This window comes from Oryzias latipes, chromosome 21 (genome assembly GCF_002234675.1).
Source record: "Oryzias latipes chromosome 21, ASM223467v1".
In the NCBI taxonomy this organism is placed as follows: Eukaryota; Metazoa; Chordata; class Actinopteri; order Beloniformes; family Adrianichthyidae; genus Oryzias; species Oryzias latipes.
The window spans coordinates 21,104,546-21,128,628 of NC_019879.2; the positions used below are offsets into that span (position 1 = coordinate 21,104,546).

Consider the following 24,083-nt stretch of genomic DNA (forward strand, 5'->3'; position numbering starts at 1 on the left):
AGGGTGAGTATAAGAGTTTACTAAAAATAAAGATGTTACCAGAACATCTCAGGAAGTCACACACAATAGATTTATTTGTTAAAAAATATATATTTTTTACACACTTGAGTTGCTGTATGGCTGAAAAAGCTGCTTGCCGTCTGAACAGCTGGTTGAACCTTTACAGCAGGTCTGTGATAGTCCAGACTGGCAGTCACAGTGCTGTAGGCGGGGGGTCCCGGAGTCGACTGTCTCTGCAGCATCTGCAGGATGGACTGGATATCTGATATCAATTGGGACTCCAGCCTGAAAAAGATCAAAGCAGGGAGGACAGTTAGACGGAGACAACGCTCAATCTCTGACAACGGGACACGGATGCTTAATTCTGAAGAGTGTGATTCTGACTGGGTCTGATAATGGCTAAAAGCACCCTCTATCTGACTTCACTGAGCAGTAGATGGAGGGTCTGTTCCTGAGAGGAGGAAAATGGTAAGAAGAGAGCAGATTCTGCAGGAGAAGCAGCTGAAAAACGCAGCAGCCTGGAGTGAAAATGAGCTCCATGTAGGAGGTGTGACACCAGCATTTACGGTGGGAATTACTTATCATACTTGTTCTGGTCAATCTAATTATAAGTAGACATCATCCAGGATCTATATTTGGAGGTGTCAGGCAGAACCATTAGAAAACGTAGCCACGAGCATTCACTTTTGACATATAAAGTCCCGTTTTCATTCAACTGGATTTATTATATTTTAAACAGATATTTTAAAGAATTTTTCGTGTCATATGCTTTAAGACGAGCGAGCCGCAGAATCGCACGGCATGACAGAAAAGTGCTGCTGATCCTGCAGCCAGCATGCATTAGATGAGAAAAAAAAACAGGTCAGAAACAGTGCACTGGATAAAATGTCTTGTTAGTGCTTAATAAAATGTGCTAGTCCAGCTTTTCAGGCACTCTTATGCTATCTTTCGCTGTCTGTTATAATTCCTGCTAAAAATAACCCTTCCTGCTCTTTTTAATGTCTGTGTCAGGTGCCTGTTGATGCGTCGTTGAAACCGTGGCCAATGCATGTCTTCAGAAAATAATGAGAAGAAAATGTCAGCTTCTGGCAATTGGCAGACCACACATTATTTCTATTATTAAAAGCTGATTCAGACTTTACACTTGGTCATCAGTTTTCTAAATAGTTCTTGCCGGCGCTTGCAAAATAGCACAGACATCAGTTCCAGCTCATTCTCAAGTTTGAGGTGCAGCGGTCCCTCCATAGAACGGTATATTTTGCGCACGGTGGATTCAGTCTTATTCAGAGTCTTTAAGCAGCTTCTGCCAACTAATAGCCTTCCTCCACCTACTCACGAACATTCAGAATAACTTCCATGTACTTTTAAAAGTGTGGGAGGTGACAATGATAAAAATATGGCACCTCATGACCATTTAACAAAAGTCGCTCGAACAGTTTAGTAAAAAGTCCAATGAAAAGAAGCACTATTATTTTAGTTGATTGACTGGTGCTTATCATGTAAACAAAAAATAAATAACTATTAAAAAAAAACGTGATAGTTTCTATCACATGTTCAAGCACAAATCTGGTATTTTTATTTTTTAAATGTTCCTACATTTTCTTAGTCTGCACGCAAATCAAAAATGTAATCTAAATTCATTCATCGTCCTTAGTTTAGGAGCGTTTTACTGCTGCATTTTACTGCTGCCTTTTCAAAAACTGTACAACCAAATGAGTCACGTGATTAAAATATAATCAATAACAACCCATCAAATGGTTCATCGTCTTCCGTTTTGTCCCTTTTGGGGTCACAGGGCTGCCAGAGCCTATCCCAGCCACTGGTGGGCAAATGCAGGGGACACCCTAAACAGGTTGCCAGTCTGTCGCAGGGCCACATATCACACATCCATTCACACTCACACTCACACCTAAGGACAATTGACAATAGACCAATTTGCCAATTGACCTATGGAACATCTTTTTGGACTGTGGGAGGAAGTCAGAGACCCCGGGGAGAACATACAAACTCTACACAGAAAGGTCCCCCAATGACGTTCTGTTTCAAGTCCCCCAGGCAGGACTTGAACCGGGGAGCGCTAACCACTGTTTCACTGTGCCAGGCTGCATGGTGGAACAGTGGTAATCCAAATTCAAATTTGACCATTTAGGTTTCTGCACACAAGCATGCAAGTGCCTAATATCAATTCTATTTTTTTCCCTATTTGTTTGTGAAATAAATAAAAAAGTTTAGGAGCGTTTTACTGCTGCCTTTTCAAAAACTGTACAACCAAATGAGTCACGTGATTAAAATATTATCAATAACAACCCATCAAATGGTTGGGGTTTGCTTTCTGGAGAACCATATTTTCCGCACTATAAGGCACATTTAAATGCCTTATTTTTTTTTTCAAAACTCCGGAGCACCTTATGTATGGATTCATTCTGGTTTTCAAAATGATTTTGCGCTCCGTCTAAATGTCAGTTTTTTTTACGAGCTGGGTTGGGTGTTTTATAAATACACTATTTTATCAAAAGTATTCGATAACCTGCCTTGACTCACATATAAACAGTGTCTTTATGGACCTTGCTTTGTGCACAGTATTATTGGAAGAGGTAGGGGCCGCTTCAAACTGTTCCCACAAGGTTGGGAGCATGGAATTGTTGGGAGCATGGAATTGTACTTAGCCAAGCCCACGTACTAAAAAACAACCCCACACCATAATTTCTCCTCCACCAAATTTCACACTCAGCACAATGCAACCCGAAATGTACTGTTCTCCTGGAAACTTCCAAATCCAGACTCGTCCATCAGATTGCCAGATAGAAAAATATGATTCATCACTCCAGAGAATGCATCTCCACTGCATTTCTGTCTCTGCACTGAGTGCTTGCCTGAGTGTTTGATTTCAAACACCAGTTCAAGTGATTAGTACACCTGATTCTGATCATTTGAATGATAAGCGAATATTTATGATTGTTTTGTCTCGCTTAATATGCCTTATAGTTTGGTGCGCTTTACATTCGACACAAGTTTGAAAATAGACGACTCATTGACAGCGTGCCTTACAATCCGGTGTGCCCTATAGCGCAGAAAATATGGTAATTCAAAATGTATTAAAGGAAGGGCAGCCTTAACGTTGATGATTCTAAAAAGCCGTACCTGTTTAAGTGATCCTGAAGCTGACCTAAGCGCTGTTCCACCTCTCCATATGTGACCTCACTGGCAGAGTTCTCATACTCACGGAGGTCCTGGAAATGTGCCGACTCATCCAGATAGTCTGCAGGTTTCTTGCAGGCCCATTTATCACTCTGCAGATCTGAAGAACGTGATCAACACACGTGCCTTTCAGTCTGACTCTGGGTTAGTTATTGAACATTTCATAACACAATGATAAAAAACAGACCATAATTAATCTCAGCAGGATGTGTGGGGAAAAAGGTTCCTTGCTGTATCTTTATCAGCCTTGGTGCACCAGGGATTATTGCAGGATTGTTTACACTGTTATCTCTGTTAGACACACTTTTGTTTTCCACCTGTTCTTCTGTGATATGTGATTGGTCCCTGTGGAGCTTTTAAACAGGGAATTGAACATTTAATTGTACATTTTAAATATATATCAGGCTGCTGTGTGCAAATGGCCCTAGCACAATAGATTATCTATATAAATCAATCAATAAGTCAAGCAGAAAGTGGTTGTTATGGCTGTTGGTTCACAGCAAGAAGGTCTGTGTTGGAGCTTGTTTGGAACATTTCAGAGAGGAGTTTCCAGTTCTTTTTACGAAATTTTTAGGGTTTTTTCAAAGATAAAAATGTTTTTTTTTGGGTACGTGTTTTTAACATTTTCTTGTGGCATTTTTCCGATGATGGAGGACATTTATTAAGAAAATTGCACACAAAATTGCATTTCTGAGTTTTTCATTATTGAAATTGTTGTGAACCAGGAGCAGATGAAAAATTTGTTATGAAGAAAATACGCTGTTTTCCTCATTCGAGGTGGCATTTGGCTCTAAACTGTACGGCTGGATAGCTCCAATATTGCTCGCCATTTTTGTTGCACATCAGGTTGAACGGTTGTAAACAGAATGCTTGCAGCAATGGGAGGGGGGAAGGGGGGTGGGCTTGCTTTGTAGAACCTATGTTTATCTGTGATTTTGAAAAGGGACTTTAGCAAAATAAGTTTATTTTTAGTCTCCTTTCTGAATACAGCAAGTTGGTTATAGTTTAAATGTGCAACAAAGTGCTCTTACAAGTTGAAAGTGTTTGCATTTAATAAATATGAGAGACAGAAATGCTGCCCTAAAGCCACATACTTTAAATGTAACAAGACGTAAACACAAAAAGACACAAATATACAAGAACAAAAATCCCATATAATAAACTGACAGCAGGTTTTGGAGATAACAATTGAAAACAATTGTTAATACTGGTTTTGGTTGAATTTATTTTTTGTAGCACCTTGAGTCAATGACAATACTATATGTTATAATGCTGCTTTTCTTCTGTTCATGTAGAAGCTAGAAAGTCACTTTTGCAAGTCTCATTCTTCAGGTGAATATTTTATTGCCACAAAGTTAATATCTAAAGTTTTAGGTTCTAGGGTTTGAGTCAGACTTTAGTATCAAGCCCAAATCTCTGTTACTGCATCAGGATAGCTGAAAGTGTGTTAATTTGTTTTTTTCTTTTTACAATCATTATTAAGAATAATTACCTTCAACAGATGGTGTTACCTCCAAGCCATCTCTGTGAGTAAGCTCTGTGTCCAGGGCTGGAACACTGAGTGATGAAGAACCCAGGACCACTGAACTTCTCTTTAAACATGAGCTAGAGCCTCTTCTTTTTTGATCACCTTCATCCATTTCTGTTACACGTAAAAAAAATATCATATACATATATTAGCATTAAAGTAAGAACAAAACACTTTTCTGTGTTTACTTTCTCAACAGAGCAGTACAGCAGGAAAGTCTCCACTGACCTTTGGGTAAACCTGGCGTGAAAGAGATTCTTCTTTTTATGGGTTTATTGGCCTCGCCATCTGGTTCACATTCTTCATCATCACAGGGCTGCAGAAGTTAGAATTTATGTCTGAATGAAAGTGGTGTCATTCTTCAAGTTGAAATCCAAAAAAAAAGTCCATGCAATTGTAGCAGCAACTTAAACTGATCTCATCCCATCATTGATTGATTGATTTGGTTTATCTTATCATTAATTGTAGACAATACAAGAAAAAAATCACACAGATTTATCAAACTTATTACAGAAATAATGAAATACATTGATTGAAAAACAAACAGAAACAAAGACACACTTCAGTCTCATTTGTTTCATTAAATATAGTGATTATTAACTGAGATCAAGTTATGTCTACCTTTGTGGGTTCATCTCTGAGGTTGAATGTAAGCTCCAGGTTGTTGAAGAAATAGTCTGCAAATTCTGGGTACATATCCAGCACTTCCAGCAGATCCTCCCTCTGAATGGTGCACAGGTCACAGTAACTCAGAGCTCGCACATCCGCGTTAGACTTCCCCGGCTTGGCATAAAGATGAAACATTTCTCCAAAAATGTCATTTTTTCCTGGTCACAAACAAAGACACATTCCCATCAACTATTCAATTATTCATCATATTGCTAAGTAGAAAGTTACGTTAACTGCATCTTTTCCTGCAATGGCTTTGAAAGTGAACATTTGCAGATAATGCGAACTTGTTTGGAAGTGTCTTCCCAATCCTCAGCTCTAAATCAAACATCCTTCCTTTCTGTTAAGTTTTTCCAAATCCTTTGAATCATTTTCCTTTCCATCTTTGATCGCTTTTTCATCCTCAAAAATAACGGTAACACTTTGATGTGAGACCAAAATAGAGGTTAATAATGACTGAAACCCTTTTTCTTTTACTTCAAAGGAAGTATTTGTGTCAATTGAGGCCAGTTTTTGATCAAACATCCACAATGCTTTAAAAATCCAGTCCATCATAGGTTTATTTTGGGAATAAAAGAGTTTCCTCCACTGAATGAGGGTGGATCCACTTTTCAAAGGTCAAGAGGTCTGGTTTAAAGGGCATCATGAAAAATCCCTTTGTTGACGTGTGGGGTTCATGAAATGTCAACACTGAAAGCAGGGGTTTGGCACAGAGATATGATAGACTGTCTGCTGTGTGCCTTTCACGCTGCACACCTCAGAGGAGAGCTTCTCACTGAGGTGTGCACCTCTCTCACATGCAGCTTTCATTGCAAGGATTTAAAACCCTGTTGGAAGTGTAGACTAATTCCTGCGGAGTGATGTAATGGAATGGCTTTGAATGTGTCCACATCATGCTTTAGCACTTTGAGTGGACAAATACCGAGGGCCAAAACTTTATAATCCAAATAAATTACAAAATGAAAGGAATGACTCATTCATGAACCAATATTTTAGTATTGACAATAAAATAAATAAAGTTATTTGTGACTGTAAACAACCTAAAGATCCACTCCGATCATTTTTGAGTTTTTGTAAGAGCGCTCCCTCTGGTTTCTTAATTATGATTGTTGTTTATATTTAAAAAAAAAAAAAAAAAAAAAAAAAAAAACTGTTGTTTTCTAGGACAAAGTTGGCAGTAATTTTTTAGAACTATGTTGTGGGCAGGACGGTTGGCGCTCAGCAACCCAGCCCACTCTTCCCCTCCCTGATGCTGAGAGCTCTCTGTTTACATACTCCCCTGCTAGCTTAAAAGCCCTCACAATCCCAAACTAAAACTAAGAAAATGGTGAGCAATATTGGAGCTATCCAGCTAAACTGATTTGAGCCAGACGGTAGCTCAAACAAGGAAGACAAAGACGTACATGGATCTAGTCGTCAACAAGTGGATGCATCATAAGAGAGCTTGTGGCCCGACCATTGTATTTTCGTCACAACAAACATGATCTTTTTCAAACAGCATTTTTGGCTGCTCCTAATTGACAACGATTTGAATTAACAAGTACCCAGAAATACAATTTTGAGCATAATTTTCTTTATATGTGTCCTCCATCAGCAGAAAAATGCCACAAGAACATAAATAATAAACACCAACACTACTATTTTCATCCCAGTGGGTCTTTAAAAGGTATACGATATTATTCCAAATTTTTATTTTACTGTTTTGGTCGAAGCTGTGGGCTTAGTTAATTGAAAATGTCTTATTTATCAATTACCTTCTTGTTTTCTCTGAAAATACAAGATAAGAAAATCATTTCTTCCTTTTCTTATAGGTGAACAAAGTTTCTAGTTGTCATAAATCCATATTTATGTTATCAGACAAATAAATTAAAAAAACAAGATGTGTGCTTCAAAAACTCAATATTCTGATTAAAAAGAGATGCAATGTAAAAATAAAATCTGTTTATATACTTCCCAACACGCTACAAACTTATAATTGGTCACACCACAGTTTCATTTCTGTCTTAACTTTCACTTTTCAGTTTGCATGCTTCCTTAATCCATGTGTCTTTTTCATAGTCAAAACCAAAAGATAAAGCTAGATAAAGCTAATTCCTCTTGTGCTTTGGCAAAATAAGATGTTTCCTTATATACTGCCCTTTTTTAAACATGTGGACCAGCAGCTCTGCGTGTGAAATGCCACTAGCTTCATTAAAGACCTTATCCCCTTTTCTTATGTCTCCGGAACTCCACGGTACAATACAGCGAGAGTTTCAACCCTATGACCAACAGACTATTAAAGAAATGTCACACTAAACTAGACTTATTAAATCTGCGAAACACACGGACTCTGACTTGAACAAAGTCTCTAGTTTCACAGGGATAGGTACAAAATCTGTGCTGTTAAATTTTTACATTTTCAACTCTGCAACCCTCTGTGCATAGCTGCATGGCAACAAATTGAATCATAACAATTTAGTGGATAATTATTTTTTTTTTAACTGTCTCAAAGAGTGTTTTAAGTGCAGCTTTTTTTATATAGATTTAGAACAAACAAGGTTTAATGCACACTGACCACTTTTAATTGCACTTCAGACTGTGAGTTGAGCTGATGCATTTACAATATCATTTCCCTCATTCATGTGGTGCAGAAGCTTTTGCCAGACAAAATCCATCAGTAGCATTAGTTTTAGCATCAGCTTATTTATGGATAATGTTACACAAAACCCCGTCAGAGGGTGTAACTGTTCTGCCCTGAAGAACAAGATCAGCCCCTGATTTTGAAGAAAAAACAAAGTCTAACCACTGCTTGAAGAAGACACTATTTTTAATGTAGCATCATTAGCTCATATCCAGATAAACATCAGACATGAGTAGGCGCTCTTATATGCTGTTTTTCCTTTTTTATTTTTATTTTTTTCATTTTTAACATTGCTGTTTTAATTAAAACTGTGCTGAACATTGGTCATCGTGGATAAATTAGTTGATTATTTTTGCATTTGTCAATTTTGTCATATAGGCAGGACTTAGTGGATGTTTCTTTTAACAAAATCACAAAAGCCTTAAGCTGTCAGTTTAGGTGAGGGGTTACATAACAACACATCTGCTTCAGTGCCAAAAGGAAGGCAGGAGTTGTGTGAGAACAAAAGCATGAACACCTTTGAAACATCTACGCCTCAGGCTGCAGAAATTCTGTGTATGAAATCAGGATGCTGAAAAATTCCATATAACTGAGTAACAACTGGTTCAGCTTTGATGATTTTCTTTTTTCTTACTTTTTTTCTTTTATCCTTACGCTTTCATACATTCATCACTTCTTTCTTAAATGTTAAGTGCTCTGAGGAACAAATGACTTGCAGCAAATTCTACGGCATTAAGATTTTTCAATAAAGATAGACAAATTAAAATGTTATTTTTCATATCGAGCCACAGTTTTTGCTGCAAGCTTTTACGTATTCAGTCAGCTTTGGCTTTAACCCCTAAAATCTTTATATTTGTACAAAAATGGAATATAAAACCACATCAAAAAGTAAAATATACTTTCCTACGGTGCAAAAACCATATCTTAAGAAAATAAAAAGACCCTTGATTCAAGAAAAATGTCGTAATTTCTGTCTTGAAAGAAAATTAATAATTTTTAAGAAGTTTTTCAAAAGCAAATTAATCTAGAATGTTCCTCTTAAAATAAGAATTCTCCGTAAGACTACTTTCTTACCCGAATGGCAGTTTTTTTTGTTTTTTAAAAACAAAATCTGCCAATAGGGCAAGCATTTTTGACCTTTTCTAAGAGGTCTGTCTTTGAAGAATAAAGTTTTATTGAAGGCATCACAATCACAATTTAAATCTCCTTGTATTCAGTTTGAAACCTGGCTTTGCTGACTCTAAATCTAAATTCTCTAAGTTATGCATTTCAATCACTACAGAAATTTACTCTATGGCATCATTTTCTGTTTTTTTTTTTAAATATCAAAACTAATTTATTTATTTATTTTAATTTTATCTTGGTCTGTTTCTTTTATTTAAGCGAATACATTTGTGATGTTCATTGCATATCCAAATTAGGAGGGGGAAACTTTGAAGTGTAAAGTCATCCACAGTGTAGTATATTTACCTAAGATGGCCACAACAATGTCATCTTTCAGGATCTCAATGGAGCCGCGAGACAGGAAGTAGAGAGCAGTCAGAACATCCCCGCTGTGGACCAGAGTGTCTCCAGGAGGTGCATGAGTGGTCCTGAAGCGCATAGCCAAAGCCCTCAAACACCCCTTGGTGGCTCCTTGGAAAGCGTTGCAGTCATTAAGCAGGTTTCTGTTGAGGTGAAGGCAAATATCTGCCTGCAGACACTCAGGAAAACCTTTTAACACCTGTGATATGGAAACAATCTCTGAGTACAACCATCCAAAAATGTCCAAAACCCCATAAATAAAATAGAATACAAAATGTTCTTTAAAAAAAGGGCAATTCAAGATCCACTTTTAAGACATTTGTGTCATTGTTTGCATAAATATCTATAAATATCTTAATTGTGAATTCTTAGATTGCTATCTGGGTCTGTTCTGTTTACACTGCAGCCTTCAACATGCAGCTGTTTTCCCCCTGACCCTTTTTCACAAACATGCCCTGAATGCATCTTTGTGAAGAGCTGGATAATGAGACCCATCTCAAATCAAATTTCAGCCAAAAGCAAAACTTTCTTGAACTTCAATCTCAACTAACTGGGAAAAAGTAGTTTTTTGCTGGAAGCTCTGGGATCACCAGAAATCCTGAGGACATTGTTACATCATGCTGAGAACAACTGGCTCGTGAATTTGTGAGATACACTCTAAGCTTGAAAGTAAAACCAACACAACAGCTTTCTTACTCACAATTTGAGTTGTTTAGCAGTGATGTTTTAAATAAAGTTATGCATATTAAAGCTTCTCTGTACCCAATGAGAGAACTTAAAAAGAGAAAGAATAAAATGCATGTACCTCCTGCTCTTACCAATCAAGATATGTCAATCCAAATGTCAGGCAGACAAGAAAGAGAAAGTAGAAAGTTTTTTTTTTAGTAAAAAACCTTCAAGAAAATAATTTAGTAGGATTGATTTGTTTGATTTTTAATCCTTTACAGTTACATGAGAGAATGTGATAGATTCATTTGTTTTATTTACCGTGTTCAAATCAATGCCGTTAGTGTAGGTCCATGAGTGCTGAAAGTACTCCTCCAGCCGTTGCCTCAGAGGGTTGGGAATCTGATGAAAGCGGATGAACTCCTTGACCCGTAACATTTGAGCGTGATAGCGGGCGGTCCCTGAGTACAATCTCTGAATGATTGCAGAGACGTTTCCAAAAATACTGGCATACATGAGGGCTGAAATAAAGACGGTGGTCAGTGAAGCTGAATCTTTTTGAAAGTTAAAAAACATGCCGTCAATCTAGACTTAATCAAAAATGAATGCCTTAAAGCATAACATGGAATACTCACAACCAATTAACATGACGCATATGGAGAAGATCTTCTCTGAGTTGGTGTTTGGAGAAACATTTCCAAAGCCAACGCTTGTCAGACTGCTGAAGGTGAAGTAAAGAGCTGTCACGTACTTGTCCTTGATGGAGGGACCTGAGTTAGGATCACTGTAGTTGTATCTTTTTCCTATGGACACACCCAGGTTGTCTAGCCAGCCAATCTTGTGGTCCAAGTATGGCTTCTCCACGTTACCAATGGCATACCAGATACAGGCCAACCAGTGGGCAATCAAAGCAAAGATGCACATGAGCAGCATCAGCACTGCGGCTCCATACTCAGAGTATCGGTCCAGCTTCCTCGCCACACGCACCAATCGCAGGAGCCGCGCTGTCTTCAATAGACCGATCAGTGTGGTTGTCTAAAATGAACATAGAGGGAAAAATGTCTATTATTCTTAAAAAATATCCACACATAGCAGGTCATTTTCTCCCTCACCCATGGAGAAAGGCAGAACTGTTAAATAATACAGCATCATTTTATGGTTGACTGCTGCTGGGTTTTTCTAGCTGTGAGGGTAAGTGCAGCTTCAGTAGTAGCGGCAAAGGCAAAATCCTGCATCAGTGAATTTTGTAGGGGAGCTAGGGGTGTTAAAGAGGCACTGAACCTCAACAGCAGCTACCTCAACCTTACTCATCACAGATGCACAGAAGCTGTGCTTCGGACTTCAAGAGAGTAGACTCAACTCTCTTTTCCAACACATTAGTTCAAAAATTGAACTTACAACAGCTAGCTATCTGTTAGGAAGAACCATTGACTGTATATGAGAACTGAACCAAGTGAGTGTGACATCACCCATAGAAAATGACTTACTTCCAACCAAATAAAGTCAATTCAGTCTGCATTTTTTCACAATATAAACATAGTTAAAGCCAGACAACGTCAGCAAGCAGTGATCAGTCCAAGTCAGTCTGAGTCAACATTTCTATGGCAAGCACTCTTGCCAATCAGGAGTGAGCTCAGGAGAATCTGTCAACTACATTCGACATGGGACCACCTACTTTTATTGAAGCATTTAATTGGTCAGTTTATGACTTGAATAACTTGCAGTACAAGAAAAATACCAAGAAAAAAATGGGATCAGCAAGAACATTTTTAAAAAAAAGTAGCAGATCAAGAATGATTATTCTGACAAATAGAATGGTGGAGTAATATCTGTTTATTTCTCAATAGAAGTCTATGAGTTTTTGGCTTCTTGGAGTCAAGCGAGTACTTCCTCGTTGGAATAAAAGGGGGAAAGGGTCACTCTGTCCAGTTCTCATACACAATCAGTGGGAAGGACTTGTTGAACTCTAAAATCTCATGTACAAAAAATGGAAAACTGTTTTTGTTGTTGCAAAAAACCATGGAAAATCTTAGAGGCAAAACACTTTTCAAGATTTGAACACAATCTCTAATTGAGTTTATTTATTACAAAATGCTCCCCAGGAAAAAAATAATAATCAGAGAATTCATACTGTGCTCATACAAAGAATACATCAGACATGCAGCATGAACAGCTTATTGTCTGGTTTTCATTGTTGCATTTGCACATTTCATCTCATTTCTGCAAACGATACACATGCAAGAAGGAAACTGTCTAACCCAGCTTTTAATCTGAAATGATTGGGACTTGCCAAGTCTCCATTTCAGGAGATGTGGCTCCTTTCAATAAGACATGAGCACTTAAAACATGTTTAATTGATTTTTATAGCGTCTCTAAAATATTGATGCACCAAGGAGAGAAAAATGGTGTGGGAAAAAGAAGATATGTACTTTTTAGTACAAAAACTATAATCCATGGACACTTGAACAAGATTTTCATCAAAGTGGGTCTTTAATTAGTTTGTGAAGAATAAAAAGAGAATCGCTAAAACTGATAAAATGTTTGTTTGTTTGTTGAGGTGTTTAGAGTTTAATTTTAAACCTTTAATAAACCTTACAAAAATATTTAAAAAGTAACATTTTGGTAGCTGATATCAATAGGATTCCAGAACACAGAGCTAACTCTTTGTTGTCGATGGCAGAATTTGTCAACTGTGGACCTCATAGTATATTTATCTCATTTCATAGTTCCTAACACAAAAATCCCCTGGATTAATATTTCAGAAAAAGTCATATTTGGCACAGAGGGTTGTTAATAATTCAATTCTTCAAGAAAAAAAAAACCCTGAGATAATGATAGTAAAATAAACATATAAAAAACCCACAAAATTTTCTACCACTCAAATCTGAAATAAGTCCTTTTGTTTTCACTTCTGTCATACTTAATCCTCCCTGCGTGGTGCCTGCTTTGCCCAGAGCTTTCACAATAGATTTCCCTCTTTGCAAAGACAATAAAATTCATGTCACATATATTACCTGCCTCAATCCTAAGGTTTGCTTGAGTGCTTGGAGAGTGAAATTGTCTTTTTAAGCTGCCAAATGAAATGAGCCTAGTGAAAGTCATCTGCAGCCGACTATAATGCTCTCATTCTCTGAATGAAAATGAAGCTGAGTGGGTCTTGTTCAGTATATATTGCAAACATCAGCTTAAGGGGCTAAAAATAGAACTTATGAATCACCCTGTCATCAGAGCGTGTGCAAGTCTATTTATAATTTAAAGCAAAAATTGTTGTTTAAAAAAATGTAGTCAAAAAAACAAAGTCTTACTAGAAATAGAAAATACATGATTTGTGGCAGATTTGTTGTGTTTTTTTTCCATTTGTTGTGATTTAGTGAACTTACTCAGCAGTGACAGCAGCAGCAGCTATGATGGGAAAGATGATTATGCTCCATAATCAGGAGATTTTCCGGTGTAATGGAGTGCCTACAAAGCACGATAAAGCCCTGAAGTGGATCCAGATCTTTAGGGAGAAAATCCTCGCACACAAACAAGCTGACAGGCCTGGCAGCCGGCCTGCCAATGGTCTTCTCACATCTACATCTAAGCTGAGCAAACAGTGCTCTGGGTCTGCTCTTCACATGGATGCATCATTTACAGCCATTTGGTGAGCCGTCCATTTTTTTCTTTTTTTTGTTAATGGATAAGTATGGGAACCATTCAGAAAAAAAAATAATGTAAAAGGGAGGAATAAAAGGCCAGTGAAAGATAAAGGAAGCAAAAACATACCTCATCTGATCCTGAGCCAAAGATTAGAAGGTCAAATGGGATTGCTGCAACCATATCTATGAGGAACCATCCTTTAAAATAATGGATCGCTATCTTAGCTGGGTGGCTGACAACCTCCTCATTCTGGTTGACGTAAGTGGTTCTGAAGTTTATGAGGATGTCAATAATAAACATGATGTCCACCATTAAATCTACAACATTAAGAGGGCTGCAAGAGTATCCACATTCCCGCCTCTTCTGCTCTTCTTGGTCATTCAGGAGAAATGCAGCAGAGTATGGAGTGAGGATCGCCGTGTAGATGACCAGCAACAGGATCAGCCAATCCCAGACAGCTTTGAAAGGGCTGTAGTGGAGGATGGTGAACTTATCAATGCGAGGTGTCTGGAGTTTGTACTCCGGCAGCACATCAGCTCCGAGAGACAAGACCTGGAAAATCAAGTAAAAGAAGGGAACCATGTAGGGATTTAAAAAAAAATATATATTTTCGTTTTTACTAGAATTAAGTGTTTTCAGTCTATGTTTTCATTTCTTGTAATTCTGTACAATTACTGTTTGTCTAAATTTAAGTTTGAACTAAATGGAAAAAAGGAGACTTGGACTCGATGAGATGCCAAATTTATCCCAATGCCTTTTTTAAACTTTGCACACAGTCATTTATTCTTTTACTTCTGTTAATGATGTTTATTTTATCATTTTGAAACAAATACCGATATATAAAAATAGAAATAGAAAACAGCTGAGAAAACCAGCATTTCACTACTATTAAATGACAATGAGGGAATTCATTCAAAACATTTAAAAGTTTATTTAAAAAAAAAAAGTTATATTCCCTATTTAGTTTTTATCCAGATGGCTAACATTTCATGCAGTCTTTGTTTGTCATTAATAAACATTTTTTTATGAATAAACTGTGGCTGAGTTCTGAACATATTAACTGCCCTGAAAGTCAAAGTCTTGTCCTATCTTGGCTTAATGACTCAGAACAGACAGAGAGAAGGGTAACTTACTGCAGAAAAAAGAGTTGGAGTGAAGATGATTGTAATTGGTCTTTTCAGTACATTGCCTTATGTTCAGTGCATGAATCATAGACCCACCATGAATGCAGTCAGACAGCAAATACAGCAGTTATTTGTCTGCAGTGAGTCCAGACATGGAGGTCTACAGTACAGAGGCTTTTACAGAGATGATTTGACTTCATGAAGACTTCAGTTAATTCATTTCTAGGATGGTTTTTGGCTTGGCTGTTGCTGGTATCTGTTAGGAGTAACAGCCATTATATTTGTGGTTATGTAACCAACCAATATTTTGCAAGTGTGTGGACTTTAACAAGTTACAAAATACCCCAGTAAAAGAAAGGAAGGTGGGTGGCAACAAGATGTGCACTTTTTCTCTTCTAAACCAAAGGCATTATCATAATCAGTGGAATATTTTCTCTTGACATACAATATACTTTGTTAACACCAATTTTGCTTTGATTTAGAGTTTGGATGACTTCTTATAGGAAAAAGAAGAGACACTCTGTGAATTAAGTTGGTCACATGCTGCCTAGATGATGTATCTTAGAGAAGAAGCACTGAACCAGCAGGCACAGAAGGCTTATCTCTATCTTCTTTTCATAAAGAAGGCAGCTATCTACCAGTGTGAAAACAAACAGCAGTGACAACAGGGAACAGAATGGCATCACAGCAACATCTGCAGAACTTTTGGCACATTGCATCATAAAGGGGCAGATAATAACAGTTTTTTGGGGGGAAACAAATCCCCTCCCTTTTTTGGCCGCTTTCTCGGCTTATCGCACTGTTTTTAGCCATGTGCTCTAAATCTCTCTGACTTTGAAACAGGATAGAGATGCTTGTTTTAGTTTATGTTTTGTGTTCATTTTGTAGTATGCTCAAACATGTATTCATAAAATTTGCATGCCTGTATTATAGTAATTAATAATTACAAGATCCAGGAGAAGCCTGGATGTATCTGTGTTTTTAAACAGCCTATGCGATCACAAGCAGCAAGCGACTAATAAACTTTATTTTTATTATATGAACATGTTCCATTTCCATGCGGTGAAATATTTTTAAAATCTATTGATGTTTCCACTCATGATTACACACACAAGTGTATTTAGATTTTCACGTTTAAGCAGAAACAGTTAAGCGTTTATATACACCTATATAAAACTCTATTTTGTACTACTACATGTAATCCACACCTCAGCCACTAAACAATGTTTTTATTCTAGAAATACCACTTTCCCCTTAATGAGGAAGATGAGAATGAAATGTGACATATGCTACTTTTGTAAGCCATAGGATTATAAACTGCTTTTTTTCACCTGGTGGGGACAAAAAATTGTAATCTGCAAAGTAACAGCAGTCTATCAGGTTATCACAAAATCCTAAATCCTCCTTGGAGGCAGCCAAGCCACTAATTCCCTTTGAAATCAGTAATTGTCTGTTTCAGACAGAATAAAAAGTGGCATATTTTTATCGGATTAAAAGAAAAAAAATCCTGTACAAACAAGCAGTTGATCAAATTTTTCTATTGATTTTCCATTCTTTTTATTGACATGGCATTATTTCTATGTGGGTATGAAAGCTTTCATAACAGATACTGTGAGCACATGTGAGTCTGGGAATGCTACATGAAGTCACACCTCACGGTCATATTTTAGAGTTTACTACAGGTTGACAATTTCCTTTCTTGGTGGTTGCTATGGTTACAACTTGCACCCGTCCTAGCAATGTCTCACATAAGGGTAGTGTTTTAAAGTAAAAACAAATGTGAGAAATGCTTTTCCAAGTCTCTTGAAAGGCTTTAGATATTGTTTGACATAAATGGAGGCGTTTGCCAGACTTGATGTTATGTCACATGACAGATATTGCAACACATTCCTAAATCTAAACAATGTGGTCAGAATAACATTGTCCCTCTGGTTACACTGAATCCACCACTGTAACCTGCACACCTTAAAATGCAGAAACAGATAGTTTTAAACATGACCTGGGGAAAAAATGTGACATTTTCGCACAATAAATTCCACACAATCCTCCGTTATCAACAAAAGAAACTTTTGGACTCACCTGTGTGACCTTTTCTGTGACATTGTGCGTTCTGTCTTTGACCTTTGGGGCTATAATGGTCTTCTCAGATGTCTGAGGAGAATGAGTCTTTTTATCAGTCACCTCGGAGAAGTTGAGTGCAATCAGTGGAATCTTACTGATAGTGCTATATTTGTTGATGTTCGAATCGGAGGTAGAGCCAAGCAAACTGGACTTCACATGGTTAAACGGGCCTGAAGAGTTAGAGGGAAAAAAAACTCATTAATTTCCCTGGTAAACTTATCTCAGTTTGCAAACTGCGAGAAAAGATTAAAAGATGCTGCATTATTTTTATAATAATAAATAATAATAATCCATTTTATTTAAAGCGCCTTTCAAGAAACCCAAGGACACTTTACAAAACAGAGGTTAAAAATAGACATTAAAAGCACAATAAAAATAGTAGAAAAAATAAAAAGTGAATCAGGATGGGAAGGCAGAAATGAACAGATGGGTTTTGAGTTTAGACCTGAAAGTAGGCAGAGAGTCTATGTTATCTATTTATCTGAATAAGTTACTTTTAGCAAGGATTTATCTAAGATTAATGGAACTGATGAGTTTCAACCTCCACATGAAAAGTATTAGCATGATATAACAGTGATAAAGATAAATCTATAAACTGTAGATTTATTTATAGCAAGTTATGGAAGCAGTCATCTTAATCTACACAGAAACACTGAAGTAAAGTATGTTCATATCAATGAATAAAGAAAAAAATATTTATTTTTACCACTTTCAAATTCTACAAAAACAAAAAATTAAAACAAAATTTAGATTAAAATGTGTTCTCATTTAATTTGTTGTGCTTATATGTTGTAGACTGAAAACACATGGCTTAGTCACATGGTTGTTTGGACCCATGGAGAATCGTGGACGACATCTTAAAGGGTGGGCAAGTGTGTCTTGCAGTTCCCTTGAGGCTTTTGCGCCCACCCCAAGGAACGTCATGAAATAGAAGACACCAGTGTTGTGTATGTGGTAAGTGTAATGTGGAGTATTTGTAAGGACAATGTAAGTTACACGAACTTATGATGCACGTGTGATGCTATCACACTATGTCCATATGCCACATTCTAGTCCAGGTGGTGGGCAAACTTTTTGACTCGTGGGCCACAATGGGTTCCAAATTTTGAAAGAAGTGGTGGACCAGAAGCAGATGCTTGGAGTGTTTTGGTAATCCTCCTCATAAAAGAAAGAAAAAACATAGAATCTGGACGAAAAGATGATTTAATTTTGATTGAAAATACAATATTTCAGAGAAAAATAATATTGTTTTTTTAACTGTGATTTTTGTGCTCATTTTAGTGCCAATGGGGAAAAACACAAACATGTGGTGTTGGAATTATTGGAAAAATGAATACACGACTTGCAAAACATACATTAAAGTAAGAACTGCAACAAATCTTTCAACACCACATGAATGCAGAATAACTTTTTGCATCTAAACAAAGGTTAATTTGAGTTTTAGTGCACCATGTATGGGGAGACACCAGAATTATAGGGAAAACAAAACACTAATAAGGATTATTAATATAATTTATTCCAGTTTGGCAGGCTGTAGTTTGCCCATCTCCACTCTAGTAGGTAAGTGTCTGTAAGATGCCCACACAAACTACCCTGATTGTCTAATTTTCTTATTTCTAACAGTCAGGCTGCAAGCACGGGTCTCACACTTATCACTTGAACAGCACTAACAGGAACCTTTCACAGAGCGCAGGCTAAGGGGGGTTGAAATAATAAAAAATATGTACGACACACCTGCGTCTCACCCTTACTTACTTGTACGTGTAGTAAGTGTGAAAACGTTCGCTCCCGCGGACTCACAGAGTGCTCCGCAATCATAAAATCTCACCTGAAGGGCAGTTGTGACTAAGGTATAAGGCTTTAAATTGAAAAGAGTCTTTCCAAAGCAAAAATAACAAACTGAAACACAACCAAGTGCAAATTAAACTCAAGAGCACAACCACTGAGAAACCAAACACAGTTCATTTCAATTTGGCAACAAATACCACAATCTAACAGCTCGTTTTAACATTTCATAGATAAATCATTGCAAAATGATTTCTTTCTAAAAGTCTGCATTCATGATCTTCAACTACATTTTGTTTTGCAAAAAAGTAAATTTTTTGACCATCTTATAAATATCTATTATCAAAAAATATTATAATTCTTAACTTTAGCATATTTTACTACAAAAAAAGGTAACTCTGTAGGCTAAAGGTACACAAACAATAAGAATAATTTTGACCAGGATAATCCTACTTAAGATGATTGAACAAAGAATGTCAACAAAGTTGGACCTTCAAATGATTTGATTTGGTTTCATTTTGTACTTTTGAAGGGAGGCTGAATTGGGTGGCAGTATTACATGAAATTCTCTTTGACGATGATAAAGTGTAAAAAAGAAGAAGAACGACATGTTAAAGGGCTTCTGCACTTTTTCAGAAACAACTTAATCCAACTTTCCTGCTGCTCCTTGGTTTTAATGGCTTATACATCTACATTCACACTGTATATGGCATTAATTTTTTGCCCAAACCCCCCAAGAGCATGTATCAAACTCCAGGGTTCCCTGGCAAGCAAACTGTCACCAATATTCTATGGTGTTTGGTAATAAAGATAACACAGAAGTTATTTTGTCTATTGACAACCAAAACATAAAACAGATGTCTGCATTTAAATTTTTAGGGGTTATGTTGGATGACAAATTAACATGGAAATCTCATATATTTTATTTAAAAAATAAAGTAGCCAAGAGCCCTTTGTTCTGACCAAATCTAAATATATTTTGCAATGTCACATTATGCACATGTTATATTGCTCTTTGGTTTTACCTTATTTTACATATTGTATTGAAGTGTGGGTAAATACATATGAAACTAATATAATGCCCTTAATTTTATTACAAAAAAGAGCTATTCGAATTATTCACAAAGCTAAATTTAGAGATCATACAAATGAACTTTTCATTAAGTCAGGTTCATTAAAACTTAAAAATGTAATCGAATTGCAGACCTTATTAGTTATGTTTAAAGCCAGAAACAGCTCAGAAAAAGCTTTTTTATTTTTACCAGAGGAGATGAAAATCATAGGAAAAGATTTGATTTCAAACAACATTTTGGTCGAACTAAAGCAAAAGTGTAGGTTTATAGCAGGGGTAAAAATGTGGAATTCCCAGGAGAATCAGTTAAAAAAAGTTGTCATTATCATTATTCAATTTAAACAGATGTATAAAGCTAAACAAATTACCGGTAGACTGTACAAAATTGACTGTTGAATGGAATGTTTGGAATGTATATACTAAATGAGTTGAATGTATTTACTGTGTTTATTTGAACTGTATATGGTGAAATCTGAGCACAGGTGATGGTGTGAGAAATGTAAATATGATGCAATGTTTAAAAGGAAGCAGACAATTATAAGATTTGTATTCTTCAATTCTGCTCCTTTCCAATCATGAAAATTTTCAATAAGGTACGACAAACATGTAAAAATATTGGACATTCAATCATTTTCATGAAAGGAACAAATAAATAAATGAAAATCAAATTAAATGAACTACAGTGATCCCTCGCTATAACGCGGTTTACTTTTCACAGTTTCGCTACTTCATGGATTTGCATTGTGCATTGTGTTCTGCATTCTGATGGGCTAAAAAGTCACTCCGCTTCTTCTCTACCTGTGCGTCAATAACGTTGCAGTTTAATATTTTACACGGACGTAAAACAGCTTGCCAAATTTAAATTTAAACAACCCGTTTACTGGATGTACAATGCAAAGGCTTGGATGACAAAAGCACTCAATCTGGATTGGTTCAAAAACTGCTTCATCCCGGAGGAGGATGACATGAGTCCGGATGACGTAAATGCCCTGATTGATGCAGACGCACATCCGCTGACCGATGCAGACCTGGCAGAAATGACAAAGCCACAAAGCGACGATGAAAGAGAAGAGGAAGAAGAGGACACAAGTGTGGCTAAAGATGACGAAGAAGGACTAACACTTGGTTGCTTAGCAACCATGGTGAGAATGGCCACTGAACTTCAGCGAGTAGCTCAAGAATGGGACCCTTTGATGAGCCGTTCATTACAGTTCTCCAACATAATCGATGGTGGCATGTTGGTGTATAAGGATCTTTTTGCAAAGAAGAAAAAACAGCGACAACAACTGCCTATCACTATGTTCTTCTCCCGAACAAACACACCTGCACCGCGGGCTTCAAAAGAAGAAAACACTGCAGAGCGGAGTCAGGATGCAGCAGCTCAGACTGAAGAGCAGTGAAATACACCTGAGTAACTATTTGTCCGACTGTACTTTGTGTTTTTTTCATAATCCTTTTAAATTTTCTCCAGTTTAATCCAATTACACGGGTCGCGGTGGGCGGTGCTAATCTCCGCACTTTGAAGCCTTCTGTTCACATCGATGATTAAAATTCTTATTTGACAGTACAGAACAGAAGTTATTTGTTGAAAAAAAGCTTCTAAAGTACCTTTATTTGTAAAATAAATGTTTCTACTTCACGGATTTTGCCTATCACGGGTTCTTTATGGAACGTAACCCCCGCGAAAAAAAAGGGTTTACTGTATATTAAAGTGGACCAGAGTTATTTCTTAATCTATTCCAGAGTTCAGACATGGCTTTCCACCTGCCCAAATGAGGCAGTCTGTTCCTAAAAATCCTAGTATGAAGTTAAAGATTAAAATGAATCTTACAGCATGCATAAATAAAAGCAAGTGGTTGCTCTAAAGTATTGAATGCTCACTCATCCTGTCCTTCTTCCTTCAGGTACCTGACAAGGATTTTGTGAGGTGTTTACATGCAAACACTCCACAATGACATTTGCTGTCAAAATTTCCATTTTGTGCCAGTTTGAGTGTGAAGCACAGAGGAAATCTCAGACCATCCTCTGCCTCGGCAAGTCATCTGACGCCCCCCCAAATATTTCCAACACAATAATCCCACCGATTAAAAGAGAAAGTCTGAAGGGTGTTATTCCTTATTGTGTTCTTTGAAAGTCTTGCTGTAAAATGTAACAACGCCATAAAATCGTGCAGAAAAATCTATAATGACCTCTGGATGCAATGCATAAAATAAAATGGAAGCCTTGACACTTAAATAATAGTTTATTCTAAGTTGTTTGGAAATCCTAAACATCCCAAATATGAAAATCCCAACAAAAATCCCCAAATCATGAAGCCTTATTCTTAATTTTATATGAATTAAAAGATTGCACCACTACTTAATGTATTCTTTTTCACATCTTTAATAAACTGTTCAGCCAAAATGTCTTTAGTCTAATCAAGTCTAATTAGTTAAACGGGCACTTTAGAGTTATCAAACGCGTCAATCTCAGCGGTGCTTCTATCATTGATTCGAAATTGCTACTCTCTCAACGTACCTTCACCTGTTTGCCGATCTCCAAATACGCTTTTGGAGTTGGAGCTATAACCTTCAATTTCATGGATGGATGAGGCTCTCCTCATGCTGCTGGTGCTTCCTCTGGGAAAGGTGTTTGAAAGCGATGTGGAGGACTGGTGTGACTCTGTCTGGTACAGCTTTTCCCAGGGGAGTTTGAGAGACGAATGATCGAGTGGTTCTGGGCCGATGCTGGTCTGGGAGCAGTGGTGACTTGAGCTTATGAGGGCATGCGTGTCATTGACCTCAGTAGGACTGCAAACGCTCTTTGTGGGTGAAGGAAAGCTGTCCAAAGCCACTGAGTCCTCATCTTCTTTGGGAGAGTCCACCATCACAGCATCTGGGTCTTCTTGCGGAAGAGACTGCTTGTTGGTATTCATTAAGCTCAAAGCAGCCTGACGGAAGCGGAAGAATCTACTTCTTCCTGAAAAAAAAAAGGTAACTTGTACAAGACGGCACAAACACTTGCATTCAGATAATTCCTTACTGCGATATATTACATTATATGAAAAATTGCATTGTCTTGATTTTACTCTTTTTTTTCTTATTTAACACTAACAAATAAAAAGTTACTTGGGTAGCAAATTTTATCTTGTTGTCCATCTTTCTATTTGATGATTTTATTTCAAAGGGTTTCACAATTAAAGATACAGTAAAGTAAAGTCATGCACATCTGTGCAAAGCATAAGAGTTATGGAATGTTAAGGAGCGTGTGTTAATTAAAGTATCATCTTCGCTGTTAAAAGGTAAATTTTTTTTAAATAATGCAGCAAGTTTGAACTTCATTTTTTGCCGCACTGTAAATCTACCACTTCTCCGGCAATGTAGTTGCGGAAGTGGAAATGTCACACAACTGTTGGATCTTTTTTAAAGCCTTCAGATGTTTGCAGATGTTTTTGTAATGTAATGTAATGTTTTTTTTGTAATGTCATCTGCAGGAAGTATCTACTCCAAGCCCATACAGGCAAAATAAGACAAAACAGAGGCAGCACCGTTGTTTTAATATTAGCCACAATCCCAGTCATAACTGACTTCAAAAAAAAATTGGTCTCTAAGTTATAAAAACATCAGTTTCAGTCGTAGTATTTCACAGAGTCATTGGTTGAAAAGTCTGTTTCAAGTTTATATGTCTTAGTTTTTACAGTTTTAATGAGGCAACATTTTAGCTATAATTGAGAAGTGATTTTTTTTTCATAAATATTTCTTTTCCTCTAAAAAGTTAAAATGATGCCACAGCACTAACAGCTGTAACATTTAGGAAAAAACTTTTAAAAAATAATATTTAATTAAAATATACTATGTTGAGATGTGGTGGAATTTGGATAAGTTAGATTCCCATTACATTAGTAAGAAAGATTTTTAACAATATTTAGAGCAATGATATAAAAAGGAGCACAGATCAGTGGAGACGTTTTCTTCAGTGGTGAACATTAGAAGTTGTCTGTAAACCACTATAATCCAGACACTGGTCTGTTTGCAAATTCTGCTCAATCCTGGTCACAGAGGAAGTCAATATTGTTCTCCACAGAAGTCACAATTGAGTTAAAGTTGATTTTGCCTATATCATGCAAAATCCACTTTTTGAGCTTTTTAGTGTAGTACA

General features: G+C 36.9%; 1 protein-coding gene across 2 annotated transcripts in view; it reads right to left on the reverse strand.

The window, feature by feature from the left end:
* The window catches only part of LOC101175693 (potassium voltage-gated channel subfamily H member 7), a 43,813-nt gene that overhangs the window by 2,817 nt on the left and 16,913 nt on the right, over positions 1-24,083 (reverse strand). Inside the window, exons 4-14 of one of the 2 annotated variants that reach the window (XM_011489738.3) lie at positions 22,464-22,904; positions 17,048-17,259; positions 13,971-14,396; positions 10,841-11,240; positions 10,527-10,726; positions 9,486-9,738; positions 5,348-5,553; positions 4,955-5,042; positions 4,691-4,840; positions 3,142-3,298; positions 105-285 (exon numbers count right to left, since the gene is read on the reverse strand). In XM_011489738.3, the coding sequence (XP_011488040.1) occupies positions 105-285; positions 3,142-3,298; positions 4,691-4,840; positions 4,955-5,042; positions 5,348-5,553; positions 9,486-9,738; positions 10,527-10,726; positions 10,841-11,240; positions 13,971-14,396; positions 17,048-17,259; positions 22,464-22,904 (2,714 nt within the window). Of the gene's footprint in view, positions 1-104; positions 286-3,141; positions 3,299-4,690; positions 4,841-4,954; positions 5,043-5,347; positions 5,554-9,485; positions 9,741-10,525; positions 10,727-10,840; positions 11,241-13,970; positions 14,397-17,047; positions 17,260-22,463; positions 22,905-24,083 lie in introns of those variants that run through there. The other variant, XM_020713009.2, reaches the window with a different exon arrangement.